The sequence below is a fragment of the Garra rufa genome, chromosome 14 (genome assembly GCF_049309525.1).
Source record: "Garra rufa chromosome 14, GarRuf1.0, whole genome shotgun sequence".
NCBI lineage: Eukaryota > Metazoa > Chordata > Actinopteri > Cypriniformes > Cyprinidae > Garra > Garra rufa.
The window spans coordinates 9552482-9566913 of record NC_133374.1 but is presented as its reverse complement, the minus strand read 5'-3'; the positions used below and the strand labels follow the sequence as shown (position 1 = coordinate 9566913).

Below are 14432 nucleotides of genomic sequence, written 5' to 3'. Positions count from 1 at the left end.
AAATGTTTCGAGAATGGACACAGGTCGTGAACCCGCATCGGGACCGCTGTTCTCCGTGCTAGCGCTTCAGATGTTGGCGCTGCACGCAAACTGTGCTCAAGTTTAAAAATCACATTAAAATGCGAACTCGGGAATCGTTAAGCGGAATCAAAATGCACGTTTGTATTTGTTACAGCTTTAACAGCCACACGGATTCATAATACTGTTACACACGTATTTTTAATCAATCAATAATCGTTTCATCTCGATTACTGCATTTTCATGATCGTTTGAAGCAGAAATCGAAACCGAATTTCGATTAATTGCACAGCCCTAAATCAAGGTAATTGTGTAGGTTGTGTTTAGTGCAACTCACAGCTTTTCATACATATTAATCGTGGCCCCTTTAAGAATATGTTGTTTTGTAAGTGTGGTTGAAATGTACCTGCTAAAAAAACATGGTTTTGACAAGCAAGTTTCTCAATCTGTTTATTTATTGGATTATGTATAGGTAATCCCTCCTCCTTGAAAGGAACTGTGGTAGCGATTGGCTGTTTGTTATTGTTTGTTTTACCAACAAATAGTTAGTAAAGGACTTCATGCCTACTGCTCGTGAGTGTTTCATGTGTGCGCACTTAATAGTGAGTGAGTGAGTGTGGGCCCACAATTATTACGTGCAGTACCGTGTGTTTACGTATTTGACTGTGTAATCATTCCCTGGTGTTAACACAAACAATATTGTGTGTAAATAGACTAAACTTTTCTACTTTGTGAATATTGGAAATATTCAAGTTATTAATTTGTGCAAGAGAAGTGTAAATCATTTCTTATTTTATTTTAGTTTGCCTATTTGCTGTGTTCTAAATAAAAGTGTAATTGTTTGTGGAAAAACAACAAACTCCCTTAGTGGTTGATTTGAGTTAGTAGAGTTACTATCCAGTTGGATTATTTTATTTCCATCGCTCCTCAATAGTTACAGATTACTGTTTGTTTAGTTGGGGTAAAAACAAGAGTTCTCATAAATAGTCGAGAGAGACAAATACTAAAAGAACCCATGAGTACATCCTAAAGAGCTCCAGAAAGACCATATATGAGAGAAGGGTGTTACGTAAATAGAATATTAATGTTATTTTACATTTAACTTACAGGTGGCTGCACATGTCTGTCTCCGTACTATGCACTTTAGTACTCTTCTTTGGTACACTTTAGTAGTTACTGTAGACCACCTGTAGATGATGCTTTTAGGAAACAGCTTGCAATTCTAAGAAGCTGCTTTTTTTTCTTCTTTTTTTCCCCCATAGGGTTTGTCATGCTTTATCTAGCACATAATTATTCTTTTTATATTTTTTCAAAACGAGATGATTCAACGTGTAGGGTAAAGTGGCAGTGGGATGGGCTAGACACTGAAAAAGTAAAACAGACTTATTTGGAAGAAAATTCTGCATCCTTTCGTGTCTTTTACTCCTCTATGCTTTATTAAGAGTAGGGTGGGTGGGGGTAGCTCAGACTTCCTCTTATATAATCTTTCTCGCATAACCAAACAGCGTTTTATCTTTTGCTCTCAGGTGTTTGCATTTTGAAGTACATGGTGTAGGATTTTTTCATCCAACTGATTTGAAACTGGATTAAGAAGGTAAGAATGAAAAAAAAAAGATGAGGGTATATTATATCTGATCAAGATTTTAGGATACTTTAAGATATAGATATATATATATATATATATATATATATATATATATATATATATATATATATATATGTGTGTGTGTGTGTGACCCTGGACGACAAAACCAGTCATAAGGTTAAATTTGACAAAACTGAGATTTATACATCATATGAAAGCTCAATAAATAAGCTTTCTATTGATGTATGGTTTGTTAGGATAGGACAATATTTGGCCGAGATACATCTATTTGAAATCAGAAATCTGAGGATGCAAAAAAATCAAAAAGACTGAGAAAATCACCTTAAAAGTTGTCCAAATTAGGTTCTTAACAATGCGTATTACAAATCAAAAATTACATTTTGATATGTTTACAGTAGGAATTTTACTAAAAATCTTCATGGAACATGAACTTTACTTAATTTCTTAATGATTTTTGGCATAAAAGAAAAATCTAAAATTTTGACCCATGCAATGTATTTTTGGCTATTGCTACAAATATACCCCAGCGACTTAAGACTGGTTTTGTGGTCCAGGGTCACACATATATATATATATAAAAACAGACAACTTAAGGTTCAAAGAAGTTATAAATGTTTTCCCCTAGTTTTACTGATTTGGTGGTAAAAACTTCATAACTTCATTTTAAAGAAAGAAAGAAAGAAAGAAAGAAAGAAAGAAAGAAAGTAGACTTTAAATGATCTTCAAATTCATAACTTCATTTTAAAAAAGTATAGAAAAAAAGAGAGAAAGAAGAAAGAAAGAAAGAAAGAAAGAAAGAAAGAAAGAAAGAAAGAAAGAAAGAAAGAAAGAAAGAAAGAAAGAAAGAGAACATAGAGATTTAGGTTTGTGGGACAAAGTTGTTTGGTGACATTACTGTTGTTGAAAAAGTTTCTTCATTTTATTTAGATTTTTTTTGTACATATAAAACAACAGTTGTTTTTTATTTCAAAGGGCAAACGCAGGAACATGACAAGACCTCTGATGATTTATTTGCTTTTGCAAGGTATTGAATCTGTCCTCTGATTATCTTCTTCATACGTTGGGTGCATCCGGTAAGGGTGTACGGCATTAAAATCACTCTTTTTTTCCCCCTTTTTTTCTTTTTTATTATCTGACCACTGCAGCTATTCAGTTCAGGTTATTTAGTGTCTTCTGAATTCTGTTTTTCTGCTTCTTGGTAATTTTACGGGGTCTAATGGTTACACACCAAATAGTCTGTGGCTAAATTTTAGGTCATACATTTGTAGAACTTTTATTCTTAACAAGTTCATTTAAATGAACCCACCACCATCCAAGCAAAAACACATGCAAAAACATCATGTAATTGAATAACTTTGTATAATGATGCCAAAATGCAAGCATTCTTGAAAAGATGCAAAGTGTAAGGCAAAGCAAAAGCTTATGCATTACCTAAATATAGCATTTCATTATATTACATTAAAATAATGTGTTTATGAGATATTTGTATTTTTTTTTTTAACTACTATGACTTTTTTCAAATTTATTATAGATTTTAAATTACTTATGTGATTGAATAAAAAAATAAAAAGAGAGCTATATTTAAAAAGTTTACCACTCGGCCATTAATGTTCTCCAACTTTTGTCCCACAGGTGTTCTGCTGTATGATGCTTTGGCGTGGTCTGTGAGTATGCCAAAGGAAATTCATGGCCTCCAAGGTTCCTGTCTTGTTATACCATGTTCTTTCTACTACTCATCAGACCCACCCCAAAACCCACGTAGAGTTGTGTGGTATCAGTGGGTCTCTAGAGGTTTTCCTTTAGTTTATAATCCTTATCCTTCAGTTTATGATCCATGGTATCCATATGATGTCATTGGGAAGTTCAGATGGAAAACTTTTTTATATAGAAAATCAAGTTGGGATTGCAGTCTGCTGATTAAAGGACTGGATCAATCCCATCATGGAGAGAAATTATACACATGGATTGACCCTGAAAATGTTGGACGGGGCACCTACACATTTTATGATGTCACCTCTACAGTATTTGTCGATGGTATGTAATTATTATTGGCATAAAATTCTGTATTCTACTGTAATATCTGTGATTGTCCAACCATAGTGAAATAATGTGTGGTCAGTAACAATGGACATAATCAAATGCTTCTCCAAGCTGACTTTCTCCAAACTACATTGTTTAAACATTTAGAAATAAAGGCAAGAATAAAAGTCAAAAAGTGTATGCTCAACCATAAAAAACACACATTTTTTCAGTTAAAACATTTATTGAAATGAAAAGTTTAAGTTATGATGCTATATAAGACAAAAAGTCTTGGACACTTTCTGGCTGTCAAACTTTGTAAAATATGTTTTATGTGACACAATTTGAGAAGAACTGCCTTTATACATTTATGAAAACTTGGAGTGTGAAGTTTGTTATTAAAATTATATTAAGTGTCCTAATTGTTAATTAAAAGAAGCATATTATGTACAAATTATAATGTTTCTGTCCATTACAGCAAGTCCGCCGCAGCCCAGCATCAGTATTTATGGAGGTGAAAGGACGGGTGACACAATCACTGTAGCATGTTCAACTTTCCACACATGTCCATACAGCAAACCAACCATTACTCTGAACGGTATAGTAGGAACTGACCAAATCATGGATGAGCCTATTAAAAATGGCCTGTGGAAAACCATTCTGACACGCAAAGGTGTCGTAAGGGCAGAACGCTCGACTATTTATTGTTCAGTAACACATTATGGTGGCATAACAGTGACAGCTACAAAAGATAATAGTGCAAAATGTGAGTAAAAACAAATATGAATGGCTTTGTATGCTGTGAACTGTAAGTTCACTTTAAATGTCACAGTGGAAGCTATTACAAGATTTCAATTCAATTTCAGGTGTTCATCAAAAAATAACGATTAGGCCTGAAATGGCAGATGTCACAGTGGGCATTGCAAAGAAATTCACTTGTAGTGTGTACCATTCATGCCAGAAAGAGCCAACCATCACATGGAACTATAAGAACATGAAGGTGACAATGGAGAAAAAAACACGTTCTGGTTTACATTGGATCAGCTATTCCGACATTGACTTTATGGCTGCAAAAGAAGATAATGGGAAAAAGTTGATATGCACTGCAAAATTCTCTGGAAGAGACATTGCAACTTCTGTTGTTTTACATGTACAACGTGAGTCATTTGTTAGCATCATGTTTGATGTTTGTGATCTGTCTTTGTCTCTTTAGGTATCCTGGCTAGTTTCTTTTTTTCTGCAAATTTTATACTTGATAAAATTTAAATTAAAAACTCATATCGGCTTGCTTTCTAAGAATATTTACCATTCAAAATGTTTCTTGTTGTAATGTCTCTAATGCTGTGGTTAAAAAAAAACCCAAAACGTAGTTTTACTTTCAAAACAGCAATTCGTTAGCATACAAGCAAATAACGTGATGTTTAATATAGATTATTATAGATTAGAAAACAACAACAACAACAACAACACTTTTTTGCTTAATCTACCACTCCACCTACCATTAAATATTCTCCAACTTTGGATCACAGGTATTCTGCTGTATGATGCTTTGGGATGGGAAGTGAGTATGCCGAAAGACATTCACGGCCTCAAAGGTTCCTGTCTGGTTATTCCATGTTCTTTCACATATATATCAAACCCTCCCAAAAACCCACGTAGGGTTGTGTGGTATCAGCGGGACTCTAAAGGTTCACCTTTAGTTTATGATCCACTGCACCCAAACAAAGTCGATGAGAAATTCAGCGGAAAAACTGATTTATATGGAGAATCTGATTGGGATTGCAGTCTGTTGATTAAAAACCTGGAACCGTCCCACAATGGAGAGAAATTATACACAAGGATTGACCCTGAAAATATTGCATGGCAAAACTATGAAACTGATGATGCTACCTCTACAGTTCTTGTTGATGGTATGTAGATGTTCTTACAATAATAATGTTCCTCTGCGATATCTATAATTGTCTAAATGTAGTAGAATATTGTGTGGCTAGTAACACTACGTAATAAAATCTGCCAAACTAAGTTCTTTCTAACCAATTTATTTGTTTGAATAGCATTTAAAAATAAATACAGGGCCATTTGCCCCCAAAAAGTATATTTTTCTACATGTACGTGTTTGCATTATAAATCAAAATATTAAAACAAGTGCCATGGTGGAAATAATTTTAAAAATGACCCAGATAAGATTTGTCTGAATATTTTTTATAAGTGTTTCTAATGTTTCATGTCAATTAAAGTGACTCCACAGCAGCCCAGCATCAGCATTTATGGAGGTGAAAGAACAGGTGAAACCATCACAGTAGAATGTTCAGCTTTCCACTCGTGTCCATACAGCAAACCAACCATTACTCTGAACGGTATAGAAGGGTCTGACAAAAAAAAGGATGAGTCTGTCAAAGACGGCCAGTGGAAAATCACTCTGACACGCACAGGTGTCGTAAAGGCAGAAAGCACGACTATTAAGTGCACAGTTACACATCATGGTGACATAACAGTGACAGCTACAGAAGTCAAAACTTCAAAATGTGAGTAAAGAAATATGTTATGCAGTAAGTTCACTGTAAATATAATAGTATAATTTATATTTAATTTTAATTTCAGGTGTTCATCATAACATATCGATTGAGCCTGAACTGGCAGATGTCACAGAGGGCATCGCAAAGAACTTCACTTGTGCCGTCTACCATTCCTGCCAGAAAGAGAATCCAGTCATCACATGGAACTATGAGAACATGCAGGTATCAGAGTGGAACAAAAAGCATTCAGATCAGCTTCAGATTTCATTTTCCAACATAACCTTTCTGGGTGCAAAGGAAGACAATGGGAAGAGACTGAGATGCACTGCAAAATTTTCCGGAGGAAACATTGAAACTTATGTCGTTTTGCGTGTACAAGGTGAGTAACTTGTTAGCATCATGTATGTAATTTGATCTCGATATGTCTACTTATTATAGTGGTATTTCATCTATTCTTGCTTTTTTGTAAACCTTATGACTAAAGAAATCTCTTATTGGTCAATAATCATCATTCAAGATTGATTGTGGTTAATGTTTCATACATGTACAGTTGAGGTCAAAAGTTTACATACACCTTGCAGAATCTGAAAAATGGTAATTATTTTACCAAAATTGGAGGGATCATACAAAATGCATGTTATTTTTTTTTATTTTGTATTGACATGATTAAGATATCTCATATAAAACAGATTTACATATAGTCCACAAGAGAAAATAGTAGTTGAATTTATAAAAATGACCCCATTCAAAAGTTTACATACACTTGATTCTTAATACTGTGTTGTTACCTGAATGATCCACAGCTGTGTTTTTTAGTTTGTTTGTTTGTTTTGTTTAGTGATAGTTGTCCCACAAATTTGTTTTTTCAGCATTTCTGTGTAATTGAACCCTTTCCAACAATGACTGTATGAGTTTGAGATCCATCGTTTTACACTAAGGACAATTGAGGGACTAAATTCAGGGTAAATTTAACTTAACTTGTCTTCTGGGAAACATGTAAGTACCTTCTGTAGCTTCTGAATGGCAATACTAAATGAAAAATATATATATATAATATTTAGGCAAAATAAGAAAAATGTACATATTCATTCTGTTCAAAAGTTTACACCCCTGGTTCTTAATGCATTGTTTTTCCTTCTGGAGCATCAGTGAGCATGTGATCCTTTTGTAATAGTTGTATATGAGTCCCTCAGTTGTCCTCAGTGTAAAAAGATGGATCTCAAAATCATGCAGTTATTGTTGGATAGGGTTCAAATAAACAAAAATGCTGAAAAACCAAATAATTTGTGGGACCTAAAGGATTTTTCTGAGCAGTTTAACTGTTCAGGACAAACAAAGGACTCATGAACAACTATCACAACAACAACAACAAAAAACAGCTGTGGGTCATTCAAGTTACAACACAGTATTAAGAATCAAGCGTACGTAATCTTTTGAACAGGGTAATTTTTTTTATTCAGTTATTACTTTCTCTTGTGGACTATATGTAAATGTATTTTGTGTGAAATATCTTATTCAGGTCAGTACTAAATAAAAAATAGCATGCATTTTGTATGATCATTCTTATTTTGGTATAATAATTAACATTTTGCAGATTTTGCAAGGTGTATGTAAACTTTCAACCTCAACTGTTCACGTAATTGAAAACTTACGATTTACGCAATTACAGTATGTGAATGGCATGTTATGCAAAATAGAATTTGTGTTACTGCATTCATATAGCATGACGTATGTTTCTAGCCTAAGGCTTAAATGCCACACTTCACTAACGCCAAAACCAACCATAATTGTTTTATACCAATTCTCCTACAGAATATCAAAAACCAGCGGATCAAATCCTGAATGAAAGTATGTTTTGCCCTCTGTAACTGCTCTCATATTTGTTTTATTGCACTCATATGCTTTTTGGCAAAGAAATATTAAGTTGTATAATTATAATGATTCATTATATATCTTTTAGCCTATTTCCAATATGTGGCAGACGTGTTACCCAAGATTACCGCGTTGCCTCGATCGTGTGTGGTAATACCATGCAGTTTCAAGTCGGAAGATGAATTTCTCACTCGACTTCGGGTTCTTTGGGTCGACAGAAAAGGTGGCTACATGTTCCACACCGACCCAGTTGATGTTTTGGACAACTTCAAAGGCCGTACAAGACTCCTTGGAAACCCAGATGAGCAGAACTGTACTGTGGAGATAGATAATGTGCAAACTCATGACAACGGGCCATTCTGTTTTAAAGCAGAAAGAGAAGATGAGAGATACAGCTTCAACAACAGCTGTGTGTTCATTATAATGCGGGGTGAGAAAACATAACCACATATAATCACTAGGTTTCACATACTTTTGAAAATGTACTTCATCCCAGAACTAATTGAATGTCTTTGTCTTTGTGTTTAAAAGCACCCGGCAAACCTGTGATGTCATCCCTCCCTGAAGACATCGAGCCCGGGACACGCGTCACCGTCAAATGCTCAGTCAACCACACATGCTCCTCTCACCCTCCCCAAATCACCTGGAGCATCCCAACAGCCCGAGAAACTGTCAGCCACAATCACATGGGTGGAGGCATCTGGGAAACAGTGTCCGCTGTGACTTTTATTCCAACTGGATATGAAGAGAAAGATGAAATTGTCTGCACTGCCAAATATTGGGGCGGTAAAACACAAGAAAATACTGCCTTCCTAAGTATTAGAAGTAAGTTTAGACTGACGCAATAGATCAGCTTGTACGCTGGTCTGTGTTTTAACATGACTGCTCAAATAGAAACCAAATAAAATATGACTATTAATCCTGTTAAAATAATATTACAGGAGTCCAAGGGCTTAAACTGGAGGCTGTCGGGCTTTATGCTATAGCTCCCTCACTTGTGTTCATCCTCATTTGCGTGATTGCTGGAGTCTTAATATGCAAGAGACGGCACAGGTAACTTTGTATAGCTTATTCTCGTCCTTCAGAATTTTTGTATTAACTTTTAAGGGTCTGTATCTCAAACCTTATGCCAAACAGAAAGTAAGATTGTATCTTAGAAATATTTAGGTACTGAAACTAAATTTTCTTAATGTTGTCTTCATCTCGAGAGTACTGGAGCAGTATGGACACAGCGCCACCTACTGGTCAAGAAATCTTAAAAATGGCTTTTTAACATGAAGTTTCCAGAAAGTTTGGCCTAAAATCATGAAACTTTGAAACAATTTTCAGTTAAATTTACTAGCAATGATTTTTGGTAAAGCGTATCTATTTTTGTCACTCAACATTGACAATGTCTCAGGTTTCTATTCTTGTTATTGATTGTAGAAAGCCTCGTCATGATGTGCAAGGTTCACATACACAATCTGAACAGAGGTATGTATGACGCATTATTTCAGATATCACTCATGTTAAATCGCTAATTCATGTTAAAAACTTTCAATATCTAATGGCAATTTTAACCCTATTCTCTGATGTAGGGGATCATTTTGGAACAGATTGTCAAGGTTGTAAATTTCTTTACTAAACTTATCTTTGTATCTTTCTATTTGGTCTTGAGACTAAATTTAAAACTTCTCCACCAGTCGTTTTAGTATGCCTGAAGGAAGAGCAGGTTGGACAAACATAGGAAACAGGAGTGATGCCAGGCAAGCTAAAAAAATGAATAAATAACTGTTGGTCTTTGTTTCCAATCCACTAACTAGTGTTATCTACAGGTACACTGGAAATGCTCCCGAAAGACCACCGAAGGCTGGACAAAGGCAGGTTAAAAATATAATATTACAAATATTGTTCTAAAATGTATTATTACTATTTAAACTGTCAAATGTATTTATAGTTCTGTTCCTTTGTCAATGTGTCTGGTTTTCTCTGTGGCTGTGGCTGTGTGCTGCGGTTTCTGTTTCAGTTCCTATTAATTGTCCAACCAATGTACTTAAGCCCTGAGTTTCTTCAGGTCATTGTTCAGTCTCATCTATGATATTTTTGTAGTGTGTAGCTTTGTTTCCTGTGTTTATTAAAATGCATTGCGAACCTTTTTCTTCATGTGCACTATTTGGATTACTACACAAACATTACAGAAATGTTACATGATTAATTAAATGTTACATCTCTTAACAGACGGAGCATCTGGAGCCGATTTTCTAGGTATGTTTTCATATAATTGTCTTTGCATATTAGTTGGTCTTTGTTTCCAGTCCACTAACTAGTGCTATCTACAGGAACATTGGAAATTCTCCTGAAAGACCACCAAAGCCTGAACAAAGGCAGGTTAAAAGTATAATTATGAATATTGTTAAAAAATGAATCATACTTTTTAAACATTACACAGCTATTAAAACGTTACGTCTGTTAACAGACGAAGCATCTGGAGCCGATTTTCTAGGTAAGCAGTATTCTTTTTGTGTTATTTTTGTGTTGTATTTCATTAATAATAAATTTAAAAATCCTCTAATTTTGTTCCCTTTTTTTTTGTAGACACCAATCACCCAGAACTAACGCAAATCTGAGAGCAGAATACAAGTCAGTACATCATTCTTTAATAATAATAATTAGATTATTATAAGTTGACTTGCCTTGCCTTGCCAAGGGCTCCTGAATTAGTGATGAACCTTCTCTTCACAGTGCAAACAACAAATGTATGGTGTCAGGAAACATGCCTTTCTCCAAACCTCATGTGCCATCACCAAAGAGGTACAGTAGTGGTTGGACTACATATTTTACTCCCTTAAGTCTAAATTCATTATACTCATGTTACACAGCAAAATAACACTATTGATTGCCACTACAAAGATTCCTGACCTTGGTTCCCCATTTGTCGGTCACTTTGGTGACCAATCCACTTTGAGTGTAAACTAAATGTGCCAATGCACATTGGCATGCAATGATTTCATCCAGCTGCCGCTGATCACAGCACGAGTATAATTAAGCAGCAGGTGCAGCACATTGTCAGCTTTTCGCTTCGTAGCTGAGCAGTTCAACACTGTTATGCTCTCCACCTCAGAAGAAGAAACTAAAACGAGTTCAGCGTGCTCCTGGAGCTCTTGGTGTTAGTGGTACGTCGCTTCAGCAGTGGACGTTTTCCCGTGTCGAGTGGGTTGCACACATCAGGCTGCACCCCCTGTTTGTGTTGCAGGCAGCGATCTCCCCTGTGCACTGAAGAGCATTCACAGGTGGCACACCTCTTTATAGGTGACGTTGCGTCTGTACCAACTCAACATTTCATCTTTAGACGACGTTGTGTTAGGTGATGGTCACAATAGCTGCCTCACGTGTCTGGGCATTAAGCATGCTTAGGCAGCTTTTCTGGATAAGTCAGGCTCTCATTGCTTGGAGGGATGACCGTTGTAGAGTTGCAGACCAGTCTCCACTTTCTGCAAGGGGCGAGGTGCCAGTTCCTCTGCCCAGATCTACTGTTTCCCCTGGCAAACTACAGGGGGACCCTATCTCTGGCAGAGAACTGACTGGTCTGACAATGAGGAACTCCCCAACAACTAGGGTTTCTCATTCCACTGCCACTTTGCAGCCAGTGGAGCTGCCTAAGGAAATGGCTGGACTTCCCCATGAGGTACCACTCGTATCCTTTGGGGCACCCCCTGATGATTGGGTGTTGATCGCAGCATCGGAGGGCAGACCTCTCTGGGGAGAATGACCTGAGCACACTGCCGTCCATCGGGCAGTTAGCAGTGCTTGCTCGTGGTGCCTTGCGACAACTCTGTAGAGCTGCAGGCTGGATGACCCCTAACATGTTCGCTAGGATCTAAAACCTTCGTGTAGAGTTGGCATCCTCCTGTGTTGTCACCTTAAATGGGTAGAAAAACTGAGTGGCCCCGGCTCGGTTCAGCTTGCTAAAACCGCTCCAGAGTGTCCATACAGTAGACCCTGTTGAGCTTCTCCGTCCCCTCAGCAGCCAGACGTAGCAGGGTGTCTGGTGCAAGTCCCTCTCTCAATGAATCCATGAGAACCAGTAGAAGGCTGGGGTCCATATGAGAGACCTAAGTGGATCCCACTTCATGTGGATGTAAATTCAACGGTAGAGCCTCAGAGCCTGTGTTTCCCCGGCAGTCTGGCCATTTTCAAGAGGGTTACAATCACCTCCAATCTTTTATATTTTCCTGAAAAATATGTCATATGTGTGAGCGCTCCGAGCTTCTGCACGTTCCCAGTGTTCCAGTCTCACTGAAGTGGGTAGTGCTATGGTATACAGTGACTGGTATTCTTGTTGCGAGCCCTGGCTGGATGCAATCATCGCATGCCAATGTGCATTGGCTTGTTTAGTATACAATCGAAGTGGATTGGTCTCTCTAAGCGATATCCCAATTTGTCGGTCACCGACAAGACGTCACCATTCCCTCCTTCAGGGAACGAAGGTTACATACGTAACCGAGACATTGTTATAATAGAAAAACAAGTTGTAGATTTGTAATTCAGAAGCACTACATTTGTTCTGTTTTGCTGAATGACATATGATTTAAATAAAATCATACAGTGGTCTATGCAAATGCAAAAGTGATTTATACGTTCTTATTTTTCCTCATGCACCTCAGTGAGGCAAAATCCTACCGTGTGAGTACATTTATCTCTACATTTGCATTTTACAGCATTGAAAAAAACATGCTCAGTTATGCTTCAAATCTATGAAAAGCTAAATTATGACTTACTTCTGTATCTCTTTAAATTTTCCTTTAAGGGTTATGATTCTGATGTGGATTTTACCAACATATATGGAAACGTCTGATGAAACTGTCACGCCATCAGGTACTCTGACAGATGGATAATGTGGTTTGAGTCCAGATTGCATCATTTTCTCATTCCGCCTGTTCAACTATGTTTTATAAAAGACAAACCATTTTTGCATTGTGCTTCAAGAAGTGTTTCAATTTAAGTCTTTTTTTGGAGTCTGTATTTGTATTGACTATAACATGCTTTTATATTTTTCACATTATTTTGTAGAATTAAAACAACATTTTTTTATGCTTTCTTGAAAATGACGCTTGTGCTACAATCCTTCAAAATAATAAAAAAAACGAAAGAAGGATTTTCCCGTACTTAATTGTTAGAGGTGCTTTACCTGTATATTGCACTTCATTGGGTTGTCTTTTAGGGTTAACGGAAATGTCTGTAGGATTGCTGGATATTGTCCCGGCAGACTTAAGTCAACGTTGCTGGCGCGACGGATCCTATGCTCCTTTTATTTATACATTAAATACATTCCATTATTTTTTCGATTTACTTTGACAAAATAGCTCGGACAGATTTAGATAAAAAACATCTTCCAAAAGTGGAAAATATAGTGCTTAAGCCTATGTATACTAACATATTAGAACTATGCGAAATTATATATGACGTTCTCACGTTGATCGGACGGGCTGGCAGGCATATAGACCGGGAAGTAGCCTACGCAGCTCACTTTGTTACCAATATCAAATACCAACATCGCTCCCTTTCCGGACTTTCGAGGACATTACACGCTGATTAGCAGGTCAGAGGTAGGTATAGATATGTACTTTAGAAATAAGGAGCATTTGTTTACAATTTTAACATGCTGTATAGATCTATGCATACACTAAATGTGTTAGGCTGCATGTTTTCTAATGCTCTGCAATATACAAAGGTGCAAATAGTGTCTGCCACTATTTACACAAAGTAAATACAATCTACTATTTACATCAGGTGCAAAGTATTTTGCTAGTGTTTAAAAGAATCAATGAACAGAAACAGGAATTACTTTGACAAATACAATTTTAACATAAACCATTTTTTAATGATCCATGGAACACGAAAACACAGCCTTCAGTTACTTTTCCAAGGTACAGTGTCAGTTTTTTTTCTCTTTTATACTTTTGTTTGTTTGTTTGTTTAATTTCTTTTTATATTATTATATGATATACTTTTCCAAAATACATTTTTAAATGCTGGATACATTTATTTGTCAAATTAAGTTAATTACTTAAGAATGAAGAATGCTGAAGTTCTGCAATGTTACAAAATTGCCAGATCCAGTATTTGTATTTCCTTAGTGCTGTCTGATAATAGCTATGTCATTTTTTAGATAGAGTTTGAAAATGTACATCTTTTTGATAAGATAATGTATTAATTTCACATTTGACATTTCAAAACTCATGTCTGAAGAATCGGTGTAATATTTCTAGTATGTTTCAGTGTATTATGAACTCATTTGGAAACAAGGCGTCTTATAAGTCAGAAATGTGGTACTTTTAAAAGTGTCTATTTTCAGCACTATTGTTAGGGAATAAGTTTCAGTTTGTTCATAAGCTACGAACATAACATTCTTTTTCAAAAGT

At 36.1% G+C, this 14432-nt stretch overlaps 1 protein-coding gene across 1 annotated transcript; it reads left to right on the top strand.

Annotated features, from left to right (window-relative positions):
* Positions 1-2611: 2611 nt before the first annotated feature.
* On the top strand, positions 2612-11891 carry LOC141285320 (uncharacterized). The gene is made up of 20 exons (XM_073818344.1): positions 2612-2648; positions 3257-3658; positions 4122-4409; positions 4510-4800; positions 5173-5553; positions 5881-6168; positions 6245-6538; positions 8120-8461; positions 8563-8856; positions 8982-9084; positions 9457-9504; positions 9609-9635; positions 9714-9781; positions 10364-10394; positions 10487-10513; positions 10606-10650; positions 10753-10821; positions 11264-11374; positions 11479-11695; positions 11748-11891. Exons 1-20 carry the CDS (start codon positions 2612-2614, stop codon positions 11889-11891), a joined length of 3507 nt encoding a protein of 1168 aa, XP_073674445.1.
* Positions 11892-14432: the final 2541 nt, after the last annotated feature.

What these genes read in the sequence shown, in the direction of transcription:
- LOC141285320 (XM_073818344.1), top strand. Translation starts at nt 2,612, where the DNA reads ATGACAAGACCTCTGATGATTTATTTGCTTTTGCAAG. An exon ending in AGAAGTCAAAACTTCAAAAT is followed by an intron (nt 6,169 to 6,244) that starts GTGAGTAAAGAA and finishes TTTTAATTTCAG; the next exon opens with GTGTTCATCATAACATATCG. An exon ending in TTTAGACGACGTTGTGTTAG is followed by an intron (nt 11,375 to 11,478) that starts GTGATGGTCACA and finishes TGACCGTTGTAG; the next exon opens with AGTTGCAGACCAGTCTCCAC.